This window comes from Labrus bergylta, chromosome 22, assembly GCF_963930695.1.
Source record: "Labrus bergylta chromosome 22, fLabBer1.1, whole genome shotgun sequence".
In the NCBI taxonomy this organism is placed as follows: Eukaryota; Metazoa; Chordata; class Actinopteri; order Labriformes; family Labridae; genus Labrus; species Labrus bergylta.
This window is the reverse complement of record NC_089216.1, coordinates 8,776,212-8,795,803: the sequence shown is the minus strand read 5'-3', so window position 1 is coordinate 8,795,803 and position 19,592 is coordinate 8,776,212. Positions and strand designations below refer to the sequence as shown.

The 19,592-nt window shown below is 41.1% G+C and overlaps 3 protein-coding genes and 1 non-coding gene across 8 annotated transcripts in view; 1 reads left to right on the top strand and 3 right to left on the bottom strand.

Annotated features, from left to right (window-relative positions):
• Nucleotides 1–48: 48 nt before the first annotated feature.
• larp7 (La ribonucleoprotein 7, transcriptional regulator) lies at nt 49–6,690 on the bottom strand. Its single transcript, XM_020630430.3, has 13 exons — nt 6,600–6,690; nt 5,334–5,548; nt 5,146–5,246; nt 4,977–5,060; nt 4,600–4,764; nt 4,389–4,491; nt 3,981–4,289; nt 3,693–3,846; nt 3,405–3,574; nt 1,854–1,966; nt 1,497–1,656; nt 787–878; nt 49–496 (listed from the first exon to the last, which is right to left on the bottom strand). The coding sequence occupies exons 2-13, from the start codon at nt 5,533–5,535 to the stop codon at nt 419–421; spliced, it is 1,731 nt and encodes a 576-aa protein (XP_020486086.2). The 5' UTR covers nt 5,536–5,548; nt 6,600–6,690; the 3' UTR covers nt 49–418.
• An 81-nt stretch (nt 6,691–6,771) lies between these two features.
• On the bottom strand, nt 6,772–10,985 carry LOC109976025 (NACHT, LRR and PYD domains-containing protein 3-like). The gene is made up of 6 exons (XM_020626253.3): nt 10,512–10,985; nt 8,598–10,320; nt 8,310–8,393; nt 8,135–8,218; nt 7,905–7,982; nt 6,772–7,813 (listed from the first exon to the last, which is right to left on the bottom strand). Exons 1-6 carry the CDS (start codon nt 10,822–10,824, stop codon nt 7,495–7,497), a joined length of 2,601 nt encoding a protein of 866 aa, XP_020481909.3. The 5' UTR covers nt 10,825–10,985; the 3' UTR covers nt 6,772–7,494.
• trnai-aau (transfer RNA isoleucine (anticodon AAU)) lies at nt 7,167–7,240 on the top strand. Its single transcript has one exon. It is a non-coding gene; the product is annotated as a tRNA-Ile (tRNA).
• Nucleotides 10,986–12,092: 1,107 nt separating the features above from the next.
• adamtsl3 (ADAMTS-like 3) overlaps nt 12,093–19,592 on the bottom strand; it is a 91,827-nt gene continuing 84,327 nt past the window's right edge. For 3 of the 5 annotated variants that reach the window (XM_065950645.1, XM_020630431.3, XM_065950647.1), the window contains 9 exons: nt 19,341–19,520; nt 19,089–19,242; nt 17,886–18,891; nt 17,662–17,789; nt 16,288–16,408; nt 15,828–16,032; nt 15,235–15,344; nt 14,854–15,074; nt 12,093–14,003 (listed from right to left, as the gene is read on the bottom strand). In XM_065950645.1, the coding sequence (XP_065806717.1) occupies nt 13,894–14,003; nt 14,854–15,074; nt 15,235–15,344; nt 15,828–16,032; nt 16,288–16,408; nt 17,662–17,789; nt 17,886–18,891; nt 19,089–19,242; nt 19,341–19,520 (2,235 nt within the window). In that variant the 3' untranslated portion in view covers nt 12,093–13,893. The remainder of the gene's footprint in view (nt 14,004–14,853; nt 15,075–15,234; nt 15,345–15,827; nt 16,033–16,287; nt 16,409–17,661; nt 17,790–17,885; nt 18,892–19,088; nt 19,243–19,340; nt 19,521–19,592) is intronic. The other 2 variants (XM_065950646.1, XM_065950648.1) reach the window with 1 other exon arrangement.

Below are 19,592 nucleotides of genomic sequence, written 5' to 3'. Positions count from 1 at the left end.
TTGTTCCTCCTTCCTCTCACAGAAACTCAAAAGAAAAGCAAGACTGTGTAAGAAATAACAAATGATGTTTTTTTATTAAAAACCAAAAAGGCAATCGTCTTCAAAAGAAAATGCCCTGACTTGTTCATGACTGGACTGGGAGATCTTTCAAATGATCATATTTACATCCTATACAAACTCTCCCCTTCATTAAAACAAAAAAAAGAAATCTTTTTCAATATGCAAAGTAGCATTCCACATGACCTTGGAGGCTCCAGTGCAGAAATAAAAAACAAGGGGACATTTTAACTAGTTTATACGTGTTCAAGATTCCATTTAGTCCTTCTTGAGCTTAAAACAAATTAACACAACGTGTCCCCTTCAAATCACATCATGTGACGTCTACGTGCTTCAATATTTACATTCGTTTCAGCAGAGCTCAGTCTTCTTGGAAACGGATGTGCTTATGAGCCTCTTTGGCTCGAGCAGTGATGATTTTTTCTGCTTTGGATATGAGCTGCAGAGTGACAAGAGAAATAGAAATCAGATGTGAAAGCAAATAAACAATCTGCTTCAGCTGTACAGAGCACATGTCATTCACATATTAGTCCATATCCTTATATGGGCGTGTCCAGTATAAGCTACTTTCATTCCAATCCCGAATGTGTGTACATCTCTTCAGGATTTGATATCCTAAATACCTCATTAAATATGGAATTCTAATAAAGCATGCAGTAAAAAGCTGCTGTGTACAACCTCAGAATGAAGTCAGCGATGAACAAAACGTTATAAATTAGTTGATCTCACCTTCTCTGTTCCTCGCTTCTTTTCCCTCGGACGATTCAGCTTGCCTTGGCGGTCCACGAGGATCTTCTGCCAGTACCTTTGTTCGTGATCACCTGTGAGACGCATTCAATGAAAGTTCATTATACCATGGTCTGCGTGAATACTCTATTCTGATTGGCTGAAGGGTGTCACGTGTGCGTCCATTGACTTTTGACATATGGACACCTAGGGAAGTAGTTTCAGTTAAGTCTGTTCACTGTTCCAAATGCATGCGCTGCAGAGTAACCATAGCAACATAACACTAACCCTAGCCTTTAAAACTCTGCTGGCATTGGCATCAGCTGGCTGCAAACTCAGCGACTTTAATAATAATAATGATTTACTTTTCTTTACTTCCTGGAGGCAACCGTCTGACACGTAGGCCTCCACGTCGTCCATTAATTCCTGATAATTGACACCTCATCGGGCATCATCCCTTACTCATGTTAAATCGTCACACAACATGTGATCAACACTTCTTTAAGCTCTGTTTGTGGTGGAATTGTGATGATGGAAATTTTTGAAAAGCACTGAACGTGAGACAAGCTGACGGGCGCTGTCACAGTAAATTATTTCTGCCAGTCATCAATAATGTAAAAAGCTCCACAGTGCCAGCTCAGTCATCCACATCTTCTCCTCAACGGGAGAGCAACAGAGGCTCAAATGATTCTCCCTACACGTTTTCTTCATACCTGAGAGGATCTCAAGCTTCCAGCTGTGTTCCTTCTGTAGCTCTGCTCGTAAGTCGCTAACGGCTTTAGCCTCCTCGGGGCTATGGAAGCGAATGTGACCCTCAGCGTCTCCTTCTAGGATGTCCACGTACGCCACCGGGGAGATCTTGCACAGAGCAGCCTGCACAACGTAATCCACAAAGAAGCACAAGTTACACTCGAGTTCATAATCTTACTGCGCTATGTGCTAATAAACGAGAAGTACACCAGCTGCTGTGATCAACTTTACAGTGAGTGTAGAACAGACTGGTAGTGATCTAAAGGCATGTTGGAAATGTGCATGACACAGAGTCTTGGACACTGGAACATATACTGTACTTTGATGATCTTCCTCTGTGGTAGCGGCTTGCTGTCTGTGATCTTAATGATGACACCGCTGGTAAACTGAGGGCCGTGGTTATTCGCTTTCTCGCTTTTGTTACATTTCTCATCTAGAAGGAAACAGCAAAACACAAATCAATGTTAGTATTCAGCCAAACAAACCACACAATGCAATATTGTTCTGACCAAAAGCATCTTTAGCTTCTGTTTGAAGATGTCAAATCTTATCAGAAACTCACCAACAAGTTGATCTTATGAAGTTAGAGTCATGTTTTAACGTCCATACCGTTTCCCTTTGTCCTGGATTTAGTAGAAACTAGTTCCAGGACAAATACTTCCATCGTTATAGGAAGTAGGGGTTGGACAAAATTTCAAAAAGGCAATATATTGTTGTACTGACTTGATAACTCAATCTAGAATGTTGGCTGTGTTCTGTGTATCAGTGCAAACGAAGTACTCATGTAAACTGAGGCATGCACCGTCATTACAGTGAGAGCAGCCCCCCCCATCAAAAACAGCACGCTGGGAAACCCACCGAGTGACGCAGATGGAGTTAGCAGCGCTACTTGTACCACCTCTTCTCCGTCCTGAGGTCATAATGGTGTTTAAAGCAAACGGTGGAATACTGTTTCAGTGAACGAGTGACGAGCGAAGGTGGGAAGCACGACTCCAGAGACGAGGTTTCTGTACTTATCAACTTTCACTGCAGGCTGAGATCTCAACTACCGTAGTGCAGCTAGTAGGAGTGCAGTAAAGTAAACTTTACAAAGTGGAAACAGACGGTAATAAAAGAGCGACACAGCTGCACATAAACTGCATCACTGAACACAATAGAAAAATGTCACACAGGGATTCAGGTTAAACCTTTTTGTTCCCTCTGGTAGACCTCTAAAATACACACCGACTCACGTTATGTATAATTTAAATGACAAATATGGCACAAAACAGATTTCCTGTCAAATTTTTTCCTTCTTTCATTGTATGTATACTGTTGTTGTTTTTTGTTGATGTAAAGCACTTTGTGACCTTTGTCTGCGAAAAGCGCAATACAAATAAACTTTATTATTATTATTATTATTATTATTACTTCTGTGAAGCTGACACAAACAACGCTCTGAATAATACATGTTCATGGAAGTGATTTTTTAAGGAGGCGTACTTTACTCTTCAGTTTTTCAGACACTGTGACGTAATCGTTAAACTGTGAAGCAATACACCGACTTCTGCAGAGTCACTGGATCGTCATACTATGACTACCGTGGGCTAGGTATCGCTTTTCATGTGGTGTTACACAGGAAATCCCCACTCCTATTTAGAATGTTCAAGTTTCAGCCACGTTTTCATCACACTGGACTACAAAAATGATTCACCTCTGACCTGACTGCCAACAGAGAGATTAATCCCAAAGGACACAAGAATATGCATGAAACTGTGAATGGCTGATCATCCAGAGTCAAAGATGTTTTTTCTATAGAGAGTTTAACTTTTTAAAACACCACTAGTGTTTATTTATACAGTCAGCTGTTAGTCTTTATATTCTGAACTCACTGTTTCCATCTTGAGGATCATCGACCGTCTCCACGTGTCTCTTGTGCTCCTTGTGCTCCTTTGGCACCTTGGGCTCCTTGCGATATATCTTGGTCATGCACCTCTTTAGGGAAGTCATGCTGCGCTTCTGCAAGATCAGATACTCGTCCTTCAGCAGCAGCCACTCCTTCCTTCACGCGAAAGAGGAAGACAATCATTGTGTTAGAAAAATGACATTTTGAAAAGGGGGTTTTCTTTTACGTAATCATTACGATGACAGCATTAAAGAAAAAGGGATGTTGATCTCACTTCGATAGAACCCGGAGTGGGATGACTTCCTCCTCGATTTTCAGTTTCTCCTTGTGTTTCTTGTTTCTCTTCCTCTTTGCTTTAACTGTGGAGTCATCCATGTTTTCTTTCCCTTCCTCAACACGCCTCTCTGTTTCACTTTGAGCAGGCGCTTCTACAGAAAACAATGGGAATGACACAGTTTACACAACATGCTACTTGTTTTATTGCAGCTTTGTTTTGAGAGAGGACAAGCAAAAGAAGATGAATTAGACCTGGAATGGAGCAGAAGATGATAAAATAACTTACTCGTCTTTGTGACATCCTTTTCCTTTTGCACACCTTCACTTTCACTTGCTCTCCTTATCTTTGACGGCAGCTCACTTTCACTTCCCTCTGCTGTGGTCGACCGTCGTCTTTTTTTATCCGACAGTTTCCCAGGTGTCTTCTGAGAGTTGGCTACCTCTGGATCCAAATCCGCAGCTGCTGAGCGCTTCCTCTTTTGCTCAGAGGGCTCTGCTTCCATCACCTGCTCTTTGGATTCTTCAGTTGAAGTCTGTAAGCTGGCGCCATCTTTCTTTTTCTTCTTCTTCTTCTTTTTCTTCTCCTCTTCTTCACCTGGAGGGTTTCCAAAGGGTGCAAGTTGTTAAATAAATAGCACCGATGTTGTCATATGATCCAGGGAAGCAAAGATGTAAGAGAAATGTATGACTGTACCTGGTGGGGGAATGTCATCTGGCAGGGGCAGAGGCTTTCTGTTCTTTGTTTTAGGGAAAATCCCAGGTTTCCTGGGAGCATCTTCAGGGGGGTTGTTCAGCATCTGTTACAAACATCCAAATATTTTGTGAGTTTCTTTCCTCCAAAGAGCAAAAACCTGACACTACTGTGGTCAGATATCCCGGTTAAAAATTCAAATTCAAGTGATCACCTCTATGGCTTTCTGTGCTTGTTCTTCATTCTCAAACTCTACAAACGCAAAACCCTTAGGGTCACCAGAGCTCTTGTATCTAGGGATGCTGATATAAACCACATTCCCACATTTTGTGAACACTTTCTCGACCCAGCTGTGATCCACATCCCTGGGCAAAAGTTCCTGCAAAAAAAAGAAAGAAATATCTATTATTTTAGGATCGTGCAACATTATTTATTCTAGCAGGCATTTCTCAAATTGAGCAGAAAAGTGTAAGCAAATGTAAGGTGTTTATTCTGTATATATAATCAATCTTTAAAAACAATCTTTATAAACATCCAGAAAATAAATCAACATTTATTTAATTCTTTAAACGTAGAAAATAACTATTTTACCACATAGACCGTGCGGCTGTCAACGTTATTTGGTACGTCTCCGATAGGAAGCTGACGCCTCACTTTATTCCCTTCCAGGTTAACCTGAAAAGAAAAGGAACCCAAGTGTGTTGAGTACATTCATTAGAAACTAATTTAAGAGTTTTCCAAGAGATTCACTTCACACTACCTCGACAACAGATGAGTTTTTCAGCGCTCTCGCGATCAGCTTTGTGTCCGTTGTCAGCGTCTTCATTCGATTGAAGCTTGCCAACACAGATATGTCAAGATCTTAAAGACAAAAACATCAAGTTTTTACTCAAATAACCTTGTAATCAACGTCAGATGTGAATGTTGGAGTGCATTATAGAGTCTTACATCCGTCCTCTGACTCATCGAGGAGTTTTCTCAGGAAGCGGTCCTTGTGAAGGTTGACATCTCCAAACCAGAACTCCACTTGCTTCTTCACATCACCCAGTAGATGTTTCACACGGGTCCTTTTCTTTTTCTCGAGGTCCTTGCTCTTACTGCTGGGTTCGTCGGTGCTCGCCTCAGCAGCACCTCTCTCTATGTCGATCATCCTGTGGGTGAGACTGCAACACAAGGACGGTAATGTACACATAGCAAATAGTAACTTCTTAAACCCAACGTGCTGTGCAGAAGATAATAACAAACAAACTCAATTATAATGTACACAAATGAAACAACCTTTCACCAACCCCTACATCGCTTAAAATATTTATGATCCCTATCCCAGACCTAATCTTGTTTGCTTTTATCCTACAATGCAGGACCCACAGCTTCATAGTAAACACGCCCCTTCAGTAAGATTAAAACATGCAATCGATGAAGTAGGTATAGAATAGAATAGAATAGAATTACTTTAATGATCCCAAACTTGGAAATTGTGGCGTTACAGCAGCAGGTTATCCAAACACACAATATGAGTAAAAAACACAAAGTTAGCAAATCTAAACACAATATAATATTAAATACAAAGTAAATAAGTACTAAAAATATCAAAACTAAGAATGTGAATATATACAACCAGGATTTAACTTAGCATTACTAGTCTTAAATAGGAAGATTGAATATGGAAGATTGAATGTAAATGTGCAAAAACAGAGTCGTAAATTAAATATGAAAATTAAATGTAAATGTGCAAAAACAGAGTTGTAAATTAAATATGAAAATTAAATGTAAATGTGCAGAAACAGAGTCGTAAATTAAATATGAAAATTAAATGTAAATGTGCAGAAACAGAGTTGTAAATGGACAGTATTGACATAAGTTAAAGTGCATGAGTGTAGACATATTATAAGCAGAAACTATACAATATAACGACGAGTAGACAGTAGTAAACATGATAAGCATCACATATATCCACTACTAAGTAGTCTAAGTTATCCTCTCCTGTTTGAATCGAGGATTATTATTAATGCATTTAGCAAACAGTTGTTGAAGCTAAAATGTCGATTCGCGGGAAGCGACATTTTAAATATTCTACCGTCGCTCCACTTCATTACAAAAGCCTCTAAACCACTCAGCAATGATTGAACTGACAAAACTGACTTAATTAGAGGTGAAGAAACGATTAAGTTTGACGGGCTTCATGCACAAAGATAAAAGAAGACGATAGCTTACCGGCTAACTTCATACGAACACGGCACTAGTACGACACTTTCATGTCGCAGGATAAAATCGTCGGACAACAATCAGCCAATCAGAGCGAGCAGTTTTTAACACTTCCGGTAAGTTTCTAAAAAAAAAAAAAAAAAAAAAAAATACAACGAACAAGATGCGTTTTGTTTTTTTTTTTCCATAAAGTTTCAACATTTTATTGACAGTGGTGAATACAGCTGATCACTTTTTATTTAAAACTTGTGTTTATTATATTACAAAAAAAGTACAAAACATTTAGCTTGTAATATAAATAGTTGATAGAAATCAAAATAAATAGAAAACACATCAGTATTATAAGGTAATACATTTTTTTATATATTGTTGTAAACAGTAGGCCTACGGTATTGTAATTTGTTTAACCTGATAACCAGTATGTAGTTAAAGATTACATTTTTCACTTGTATAAATTCCCAGCATGGCCTTTTTTTTTAAGGGGAACAATTGATGTGCTGAAAGTAGATAAAACATTAAACACGAGAACTTTAATGTATTTTAGGTGAATAATATAATATATGTCTCAAAGCGCGTGGCCGGTTAGCTCAGTTGGTTAGAGCGTGGTGCTAATAACGCCAAGGTCGCGGGTTCGATCCCCGTACGGGCCATCTAGTAGTTTTGCATATTGAATATTTTCAATGACATTCTGGATATGTGACCTGCATGCATTCCCTCATGGGCAAAAATCCCAAATTAGAGGTTGAAGACAGGAAATTGCATCATATTATGTAGTAAATATAATTCTGTAGTGATACTAGTTTATCATTCACAATCAATATGTTTCACACAAAGCGTTTAACATCAAACAAACACATGAACTCCATTTATAGCTTATGACTTGAGGTAAGTGAATATTTGTCTGTCAGTGTTGCAAAATGTTCTCAAACTTTCTGAGCTTCTTGCACATGTCTTCCTCGGTGCAGCTCTCTATCCTGCCAGCGATGAGCTGTGTTAGTTGCTCGTAAAAGGTTTTCGCCCACTTTGCTTTCAAGCAGTGGGCTGAAACGTTGCACACTTTGTGGAGTACCATCACTAACTTCTCGTTGCTGCTGACCTCACACCTTTTCAACACCCATTGCCCCCATCCGTCCCACATATCATCATCTGTGAAATCCACAGTTACACTTTCTCTAGTGCTAAAGGTTTCTGGATCGGTGTCAGTCAGGTCATTCCATATGGCTCTGTATGAAAACAGAATCAAAAACAGCTTCAGAAAAATGTAACTTTGAAAAAAATTGGGATTAGAATGATTTGATGAAAAAACCTACTCACACAACTCTTTCCAGAGGATATGGAGTCAGGTCCTTGAGGGACATCAGACCTCTGTAGGTCAGGCGGTTTCCCTCCATCCTGTAAAAGCACATACCAGTAACAATGTTTAAAATGTTTTACATTTAAATTTATCAGCAAGCCATACCGTATAAAAACTATTCAGCATATTTTCCAGCTGTTAATATAAGTATATTATGCTCCCTGTTGTAAAGTTATGCCAAGTTTCTTACCACAACTGTTCAAGCTTTTTTTTCACGCGTATGGCATGTGATAGAACAAGTAGTTCCTCATCCCCAATGTTCGACCATCCAAGTCTAAAACGAGAACACAAATTGGGAAACAGTCTTTGTGGTACTTTGTGAGCTTTTAATCTCTTGAAGCCTGAATAGTTTATCGACATCTTACCCTAGTTGGGTTATACTTTCTGACACTTGCAACACATCAGCAATCGCTTGAGCTGCTTCCATATCGAGGATGTTTTCTCCCAGCCTTAAAAATGAAGCAGTGGGGTGAGTGCACAATATATCATCCACAAAATGATGGTTTTAACTCTTAATACATTGATAATTTAAAGCCAGCAATATTGACCACTGGTACTGAACATGGAACAACATTTAGAAAAATAACATTAAGAAAACTCATATAAATACATTAACAGATTTGTTGTTCAATCTAATTTGATCTGAAACTTACCAAAGACACTGACATCTAATCAGCAGGGGCTGAATATCTCTTAGTGATTCACAGCTTACTCCGGTCCCAGTCAGATCCAGCTCTGATATTGTCCCCTTTGTCAGGTTTAGGAAGTACTTGATAGTATTGTAGTCCATTTGGGAGAGTGTTTCATCACAAACATTAATCCGCAGTGTCTTTGGTTGTACAGCGAGGGCCAGAGAAGGGTCCTGCTGCTCAAACAGGCAGTGCAGATGGTTGAGGATATGGGCCCCGTTTTCACAGCGTGCTGTAAGTTCTCTGATGATCCTCTGACGATAGGAGTCCACTTTTTCTTTATGACAACACAGCCCCACCTGCCTCGACAGAAGGTTAGCATTGCGCTCAGAGAGGATTCCAGAAAGGAAGCGGTTGAATAGGTCCAAATGTCCGTAGTTGGATCCCTCCATGGGAGTTGTAGAGTTCTGAATTGCATCAGGTAAAGGCTGATCAGTGACGGCACAGTAAACGGCTGCAAAGAACTCTTGGACAGTAAGGTGTGCAAAGGAGTAAACCTCTTCAGTACAGCCTGGCTCTTGGGCCACCGTCTTGTCAAGGAAGGTACTCACAAGGCTGCATCCCTTTACTGCTGCCACATCTGGGTCGCTGCTGTAGAAAAGAGTTTGATGCTCCATCAACTTTTTGAAGGCAAGTCGGCCCAGCTTTAGCACAGTGTCAGATAGCTGCTGATTGGCTCCTGCTTGTTGCTCCTGAAAAAAGGTTTCAGCTCTTGCTTGAGTGTGAGAGCGGAGCAATGCCACTAGATACTGTACGTAAATGTCTGTCATGGTCTTGGGGCTTGGTCCGCCGAGTTCTTTGCTTTCTTTGAGGATGCAGCACACGATGTAGCAAAACGCAGGTATGTAACACAATGTCAGCATGAGATCATTCGCTGACACCACGGCGAACATGCGGTCAGCAAGAGCTCTGTCTTGGAAGTATCGTGAGAAGAAGTCTTGAACTTCGGCCAACGAGAAGCCAGAAATGAGCACGAAACGGTCGATGCAGCCGACAGGGATGTGGTTGATAGCTGCAGGTCGACTTGTGAGTAAGACAGAAGCATTGGGCAGCAGTTCGCCAAGCATCAGACTTCCAAAGACCTCCACCACCTCTGCGTCTTCATCAGGCTCAGACACAAATACATCTACCTCGCAGCTCCTGTAGTGCCTGAATTCATCAAAGCCGTCCAGTATGATAAGCAGATTGTTGTCATTAGCTAGAATGTTATCCAATTCTTTAGCTAGGTGCCTGTTCTTACGCAAGACCATCTCCCGGAAGCTTGTGGGTTTGTTGATCAGATTGAGGTCTCTGAAGGTCATGTGGATGACGAAGTCAAATGTAAGACAGTTTTTGTTTGCCCCGAAATCAAACAGCATCTTTTGCACAAGGATGGTTTTCCCAATGCCAGCCACCCCTGTCACCAGAACTTTCTTGACTGGACGACTTCCATTTGGACTGAGGAATATTTCCCCTGGTGTGATTTTTCTATGAACTGCTGACTTCTGCTGCAAAGACAATCGCTTTTGCCCAAATGTCAGAACCTCATGTCTTTTTATGTCCAACCCCTGGTGTCCATCGACCAACAAGAGGTTGACATAATGTTCAGAAAAAAGGATTTTCTCTCCATGTCGAGTGTTGTAGAAGAGCATGCTCTCGCTCCGGCGCCTAAGGACATCTTTATGCTTTTGTTTGACTTTGTTGTACTCTGCAAAGGTAGATATGTTTGAATATTTTGCACAAAAAAAAAACGAAGATCTTGAAACTAAATGATTTGATATTATTATTTCAAAGAACATTTACTGTTTAAGAACAATGCAGTGCTATTACAGTAGTCAAACTCTTCAGAAATACCTTTTAACATGTGCTAATGACATCTCTGGGGTGTTATTTGCATACCTACGGACTGAGGTTGATCTGTGTTGCCTTCTTTGGAGTATTTCTGTGCCTCTTGCTGATGATTGATGCTAATTGAGAGGAAAATATTAGCTGCTTCTTCGCCTTTACACTGCAGGATGTCCAACACCTTTCTTACTCTTGCCCGGGGCCCCAACTGACACAAGACCTCCTCACGGTCATCACGAGTGAAAAACTCCCGACTTACTAAGACTTCCAGCAGAGAGTCAATCCGTCCTTCTAGTTCATCCACGAGGGAAACTCGCAGAACCCTGATTGCTGTCAAAGAAGAATTACAACCATCCTTTTCCCCCATAACTGATCCGAAATAATCCTCGGCACATCAGATAAGTGCAGTTATGATCAGCTTATCTGAATCGCAGCCTTTAGATTCATGTTGTAAAGCACTTTCCACTGATGGGTGGGGAAATCCTGCAAACGTTTGTGCCTCTTCAAAAGCTGAGATGCTGAGTGATAAGTGAACGTTCTGAAAGCAGAAAACAGGAAGTGCATTTCCTTTTAATAAAATACTCCCTTGAAAGTCTAGTTATTCTGGTTCAAGGCTGGTTTCACACATTACAGTAGTATGCTTCCTGAACATGTTCTGCTGAGTGTTGAAGGTGAAATGTTTGCATTTGAGTAATGAGTTGACAGAAACGAAGGCATTTGTGCTTTACAACCACTTCAGTTGTTTACTTCTGCTTTCACGTTTTGCTTTCTTTTGTTTATTTAACAGGGACAGTTACAATGAGGATTGTGTCATACAAAGTAGATGCCATGCATACTGGTTTCTAGCCGTGGCTATGTTACAACGCCTGTCCTAGGCTTTTAGGATTAAAACAAAAGCATTACACTTAAAGAAATAGAGAAATAAGGATGCTTATAGATAAATTGTAAACTTGGAGCTTTTAGCGCTTTTCTAGTTTTCTGACAACTCAAAGTGCTTTTTCATCACGTCACACCTACCCATTCACACCAATTAACACAATGATGGCCGAGGTTGCTATGTAAAGTGACCATCAGAAGTAACTAATCCCATTCATACGGCGCCTACAAAGCAAGTGTCTTGCCCAAGGACACAAGGATATGTTGCTGCAGGAGCTGGAGACCGAACCCTTCAACTTCAGGTTGAGAGACAACAACTCTAACAACTGAGCCACAGCCGGCCCAATACAAATAAGAGAATAAATAAGAAGGAACAGTAATTTGAAGATTAGAGGATAGAGTCAATGACTCAGACTTTTACTTACTTCAAAACCTTGAGCTCTGTCAGTGATTTTTATTTCAGATGGTAATGTGTTCCTGAGGTTTGTTTCTCTTTGTGAGAAGGATGGCAGACCAAATGTACTTCTGTGTTTTGGAGCTCTACAGTTTCCCCTCGGTGTTGACCTTGCTCTGATTTTATTTCTGATTACCAGCTGACAGATTGTTTCTGGAGCGTTGCTGTTTACACATTTAAAACTCAGTGTATTGTGTTTCTTTAAAGTGCCATCTGACTGATCGAGCCAGCTTAGAGAACAATAATAATAATGCACTCTGCTTTTTATTAAAAACACTAACAAGAAAGAGAATCTAGAGACAAACTGGTTTAAAAAGGAATGTATTTGGTTTTATTTCATGACAAACCAGGCATGAGCAGAGAGCAACACATCTAGTCACCAGCAGAGGGTCCCCATCGCATGCACATTAAATACCAAGACAGATCTGTAGGGAGAGGAATACTTAAAACCCAACCTTGTAATTATTTACAAAACTATGCACAAGAACAAACATGAAAATAAATAGCTTAAAGAACAAGACAAATATCTACATACAACTTGAGAACATAAGTAATATGCTAATGATGTTCACTTGTAAAATCAAATAAAGACGCCTTTATGAAAGTAGTTTCCTACTAGGGCTTTGTTGTGTTGCACATGATGATAAAGAATTGTGGACATAATTTCAAAGTGCAAACCCTGTTTACAGTCATGTAAGAACTGTACATTTAAAACGTTCCTCTTAAAAAGCAACAAAAGTATCGTTTACATAACGCGTAGGTCATATTTACATCTTCTGAGTTATACAACACCTACACTGAAATCTAACCAAGGAACAAGCATTACAAAAGAGCGGTCAAAATGTAAGGTTTTGCTTTCTCAAATATAATACGGTGGACAAAATAAACTGAGCTTTATGAGTTCATTTAGAAACTGTTAAGCTCAACGCACTTTTAAATGTGCTGTAACATCACAAAGTGGTTAAAGGACACGCACACAAAAAAACAAAATATACAAACAATAACACTTTACAAAATGAAGCAGAACTCTACAAGCCATGTTTTTAACAAAGACTTGGATGAGTTGAGTGCAAAACAACCGCCCCCCCCATATGTGACTTTCTTAAATCATACTCCTCCATAGTGCAACCCATACAAACAACATCTCTGTCTGACTTTTTCCACCCCAAACTGCACTCTCAACTACTCGTCTTTTTTTCTTACTTTCCTTCTTTCAAAACCTTTTTCAATCTGTGCTATCAACATGAGCGGAATGCCATAAATGATAGCAAAAAAAAAAGCTTTTTCTAAATGTATGACATTTGTCCAATGCAGTCATCTCTTGTATAACCATGTATGTCATTAGCAAAAGTTCCTTTAGCTTTAAAAAAAAAAAGAAAGAAGAAACATTTATTAACGCTGTTTCTTAGACCACTGCAATAACAGCAAACACACACGTCTCCAGTGGTTATCAAAATGTTTGGAGTCTACCCAGAATCCCCGGGTATGAAGTCAGTCAAGGAAGTATATTTATTACATGTTAATGTTTGTTTACGCTGAACTGCATGTCGTATGCTATTTTGGACATAAGGTGACGGTGCTACAGTAGAACATGGTGATGGAGAACCTCTGTTCCAATGCTTTAGGAAAACCCTTAAAATACAACAGATACTAAAAGTCTTCTTTTTACAAACCTGTTCCTCTTTACAAGAAAGAAGTCAACAGTCACCAGAAGTTTCTAATACCTGCAGTGGAAATGTATGTCAATACTTTTACATAATTCAGGAAAAGCTGTAGGTATAACTTCAGATTTAAAAAAAAAAAAGAGGTAAAGCTGAAGCATTATTTTTTTTAAGCTACATCACTCCTCTCAATACTTTCAAATTCAACCCCACGGATACCACACGGATTGCCTCTTTAAGGAGAGTAGACAACACACACTCAAAGTGTAACTACCCAAATGTTTCTCCTCACAAAGGATCTCCCGTCCAAGCCAGAACAATGGGCACAGTTGTGGGTGTAGGACGAGGTGTAGAGGTTGCAAGTCTCCGTGTCCTTTCTGAGCATCTTCCCCCCCCCCGGCCCTGTTCAGGTTGTCATTGGCCCTCGTTGAATATTTCCCCGCCCTCAGGTGTTGCTGCAGGAGTGACAGCAGCGGTTCTTAAACTGAGGCAGCGGACAAAGCTCCAGCTGTCGAACCTTCTCACAGTACCTCGTGCTGTCCCGACACTCTCCTGCTGGAAAACAACGAGATTACAGTTTATTACACATGTTTACGCACAGGAGAAAGGGTTTCCACTTCAACATTTGTTCAAGGGGATTTAACCACCATCAGTACTCAAGGCAGTCAGAACAATAAAGTGAAGATATGTTCAGAAATGCTGCTTGATATTCACAGAATGGAGTCAGGTCAAATTCTGCCGTTACAATGTTTGCATAGGGAATACCAGGTGGAAACTTCTGAAACTTCTGCCATGGAAACAAAAAGTGTTTTTGGTGGACTGTGTGCTTTTGGAAACCCTGAAAAAATTCATTTCAAAACAAGAAGATCTATACTGCACATCTGATGTCATGAGGTTTTATCCAACATGTCTGTAGGTTATTAAACACATCAGAGACATTCTTGGGTAATACCTGATACAAGGAAGAACTTTTTTTAAATTGTTTTATTACCACTACTGTATTTCCCTTTTTTTCCTGTGTTGGTGGTTTCATTTTGAAATGTTAGAAATGTTAAGACCTCATCACACTGAAAGCAAGATTTGAACATTGTTGGCTAGGCCCATCAGGGGAATGTCATTTACCATTGTTGACTTTTTGACCAAACTATCCTGGCAATACCATTTATATTTGAGGTTAAATTTAAAAGTTTATTACGGAAAGCTCTATAAATAGGAGGTTAAATGTTGATGAAACAGGCTGGCACTGAAAGAAACATGGATGTTTTTTAGTGGGTATTTCCACATTATACTTCACTGAATATGATACACAACGTTCAATAAATAAAGAGAATACAAAATAAAGATTCCTCAATGTACATTCACAACACTTCTGTTCTGCGTTCAGTGCACTGCTCTCCCCTCTCACCTCTCCCACAGGACAAAATGTTGCAGCGCTGCCAGCTAGGGGGGCGAGGCCTCCACATGCACTGATGTTCACGTGTTGCTTTTCCAGAACGGCGGTGTGCGCAGGTCACCTGGCGTGACTGGAAACCATGGCGCCCACAGGTGGCGGTGCATTGGGTCCACTGGCCCACGCGCCAATAAAGGGCACACGTCTCTGTGGAGCAATTCTTCATAGAGCTGGGCCTACGAACACACACACACACACACGCACACACAAAGAAAAGGGTCGAGAAGTTGTCAGAAATACTTTGGTGAGTGGCTCACTGAAACATCAGCTACTACAGTGCTATTTATCGCCAACATTATACATCAGCTTAATTCATACATGTGTATTCTTGTTTACCTCTGCAGTCCAGAGCACATCCTGTAGGAGACTTTTGTAGCGTTTGCATCCAGGCAGAAAACATGGCGGTGCTGTGTGGCCAAACTGGGACCAACACATTGTCCGTGACACTAAAAGGAAAAGAATTCATCAAAATTATGAGAAAGTACAGCTTTTCAAACTAATGGAAAGTTTGCCTGAAAATACAATCGGAGGATTCCTACTCAAAAGGGAACTACTTTGCAACATTTTGAGACAACGGATCGATGAGGAAATGCTCATAACACGAGTACAACAAAACGTTAGGAAACTTCAACACATAAAAAAAAGGGGGCTTCCCAAACTGCAACAAATGCTTATAGTAGATAAGGAAGGATTAGGGTGCTTCCCCCCCCCCCCCCCAAGTATTTTGCAAGCGTAAACACTCAAACAAATGCTGTGATGAGCTGGTTATTCTGCAGTTAAGAAACATCCTCTATTTCACTGACAACTAATTGTTTTACGGTGTCTATAGTTCCCTTTTATTGTATTCTAAATAGTGTAAATACACACACACACACACACACACACACACCCATACTTATGGGATGTATTTGTGGTCAATGTAGACTTACCAGTCCCCAGTGGGTGGTTGCCCACCTGGCACAGGGCTGCACGTTGCATGTTCTGGTGAGGGAAGGCCTCCTTCCTGTGCTGAGGCAGTGCTGGCTCTCCAACTCTCTGGATCTGCCCTCAGGACCCTTCATGCAGCGGACACTCCTGGTCTGGGACCCGCCTCCACAACTGGCTGAGCAGGGGGACCAAGGATCCATTCGCCACCTGAGACCACATAGGAAAAGTGGACAACAATCAACAAAGTTTATAAGCTTATCAGACAGGATGTATGAGACAAAGAGATCTAAAAAAAAGTAGACCTGACAGTCATTTAAAACATTTAAGACTTGATCAAGCACTTCAGAATAAATGAAACATGACATAGCTCAGAGAAATCTAAAATGCAAGTCAAAGACACATACTGTAGAGAGCAGGTCTAACAATCAAGAGTATTCCAAACATGTACTAGCAGAAGTGTACCTGAGGGGGCAGGCTTGTCCATGGCACAGCTCAGCTGACTGGCTGCTGTTACTCCTCTCAGAGCAAATACGGCCAGTGGCTCCCATACTATTACCTTGGACACAGTTTCTTCCTTTGCTTCCTAAAAATACAAAACAATACAATGTGGTTTTGGGATGATACAGAAATACAACTCAAGCAGACATAACTGGTAATAGATGATTACTGTTTCAAAGAACTCAAAATGTGCATAGCAGGTTTTTTTTATTATTTCTAAAAAGATACTATTTGTCCTGATGTGCGGTCAGGTTTTTAGACATCACTCTTGATTTTTACCCTGAGAGCCAATCACTGAGGACACCAAGGTAAGAAGGTATCAAAACAAAAAACACCACAACATTGTGACTCTCCATGCCATTACTTTTGCAGACCTTAATTGAATCTTTGACAACAATTGGAGGGTCATGGTTTTCACGTGTGTTTCTTAAAAAAGTGTCCTGTTCTTGTTCAGAAACAACACGGGGAAAAAAATTAATTCTCAGGCCCAGTTTCCCCTCAAACCTCATTCACAGAACACAGAATCACATTCTTAACATTTCTGAAGTGCACCCATTAGACGTGACCTTCAACTGAGTTTGAGTTCAAATATAATAAAATTCAGCCTGGACACATTTCTGCACTTTTAATCCCATCCCATCCTCTTCCTTAGATTAAGCTAATAGGGAGCACCCACTTAATCCTCTTTGAATCATTGCCTGGAATCTGAAATTGTTGTCCTTTGGGGAGGGAAAGCGCTGCAGCATCAGGAAAAGCCACGCTGGCGTATGATTTGATGAGAATGTAGAAAAGGTTGCGACTGATCGTGCCCAAAGGAGATGAAGGACTGCGTGGCTCAGGGATGATCTGAGCTGTGGCACGCTCCGGACATTCCCAATTTCTGACTCAGCCCTGAGCCACTGGAGTATGTAGAAGCTTACTGTGTATCTGTGGTTATGTCTGTGTGTGTGTGTGTGTTTCTTAGCTGAAAAGAATGCTTTCCCAGAATATCTACGCCCCAACCTCAAAAGAACAACACAGATTACTTTAAACTGGACTACATGACAGCAAATTAGGACAAACTCAAAATGACAATAGGTGGACATTGAGTTTGTATGTGAAGTTGCAAAAATCATTTCAGTTATATTTTCAGTTTTTACTCATCAAAGATTGCCACAAAAAAACAAATGGATGCATGTCTGGAGTTGAAAATGCGACCAGTGTGTCAAAGACTTTACCTCTTCACATGGGGCACCTGCTCTACAGACTGAGCTAAATTAGTAGAATGCTGGTTAGAAGGCTAAAAAAAAAAAAACAGAACTAGCAAGATGACATTTCAGACTCTTTTGACTTGCTTACCCGTTATCTGCAGCCAGGACGACAGAGAAGAAGATCCCAGACGGTTCCTTGCAGTGCAGGTGTACAGACCCTCATCTACCTTGGTTGGAGACTGGATCTTCAGTGAGCCAGTAGGCAAGAGGCCTACTCTGTCAGCAGAAGCCATTCCAAGCAGTCAATATATAACAGTTGCACTACTTTTAATGGACACAATGTGTGTGAGGCCTTTTATGAATAGTTCTTACCTGTTGTTGTACGTTAAATCTTTTCCATTCCTTGTCCATGTTAGAGATGGATCGGGATTGCCCTGTGCTTCACACCTCAGCTCCAAACTAGCAATGGGTTTCTGCAGCAGAACTGGCACTCCCACATAAACAATCATGTCAGACAACGGCACTACTCCGACCTTCCTTGGCCGTTGGACTATCACCGGGCTTCTTGGCTTGGTCACCTGGGTTTTGATGTTAGGTTTGTGAAGTAAGGGCTGTTGTGTTGAGGATTCTGCTGTTTCTGGAGGATGAAGTGTGGACTCGTTGGTTTCAACTTCTGTCGTAGTGAGCTCACTGAGTAACTGTGTTATGAGTCGTTCCCGCCATAGTCCTCCAAGGCCTTCAGACAGGTTGTCCATGATCTCATCTAGCCTCTGGGGATCTGCAATAAGTACAATATGGCTTGAAAGTTCTGAGTTTACTCTCTCGTCCATCTTTGTTGACCTGTTCTTTTCACTGGAGTGCAGTTTCTCAACATCTTTTTCATCTGGAAGATTGCCTTTGAGTTCAAGCAATTGCTCGACGAGGTTGTCGTATTGGTTGAGGGGGACCGGGAGCTCCTGAAATCGATCTCCTGGTGAGGAAACATCTAGCCGGCCATCCCTTCGTTTGCCTGCGAGGAGCCACGCTTCTGGAAGAGACAGCTTCTTCTTGCTTCCAATGATCTGCAGAACAAAATGTTCATTTGCCTGACCTGCAACGCATGTGTATATCCCTGCATCGGATGCACGGACCTGCTGAATCTTCATGTATCCTTGTGATGTTACTGTGAGGTGTGGGAAGCTGACCACCAGGGGCTTTCCTTCCTTCAGCCATTGTATGTGGCCTCTGCGGAAGTGGCGGGTCGGGCAGCGAAGGACCAGAGTTGTCCAGGGGAGCAGGTAGCCATAGCCTCCCACTACCAAGTGTAACTTTTTCCCCTTCTTCCACTGGATATACACCTTCTTCTGTGCCAGTATGGTGGGAACAGGCTTGACAGAGCCTTTTGTTGAAATGAAGAGAAAAGCAAATGTTTTATTATTACTGCACATGTGCTCACTGTATCTCCCTGCATTTGTAATTTCAGGCTCTTTCCACTAAAATAACTAAGCTATGGTATGTGTTTTTGGCTTTCCAGCAAATTTCCCTTTTCTTAGCATTACAAATTGATGAAAAAGAGCCAAACAGAGGTTCTCTTACTCTCACAGGGCCTGAGGGAGCATGGCCGGATTTTGGTGGGCCGGGCCATTGTGGAACAGTTCCCAGGGTCGACCGTCCAATGGGCTCCATCTTCCTTTTGTTTTCTGCAGACTGCTTGTAGTCTCTGGACGCCATTTCCACAGGTCACCGAACACTTTACCGAAAAATAATTCAAAGTATATTTATTTGACACATTGCTTAACATGTTTGTTTTTTGGTTAAAATGTGGGTTGGTGCGTTGAGAAAATATACCTGGGACCAGCTAGTTGTGACCCATTGGGGTTGGCACTCGTCCTTGGCACAGGGCTGCTGGTTTATGGGGCTCTTGGAAGGGCAGAAGGTGTCAGGCAGCTCCAGGATGCTTCCATCCGCAAACCGCTGTTTGCACAGGACCTGCCTCTTTTGAAATCCACCACCACAGCTTTGGGAGCACTGCAAAAACAAAAACACAGAGGTGCCAGAGGATATATTAGCAATACTTGCTAAATGTTTCAGTCTACAGTA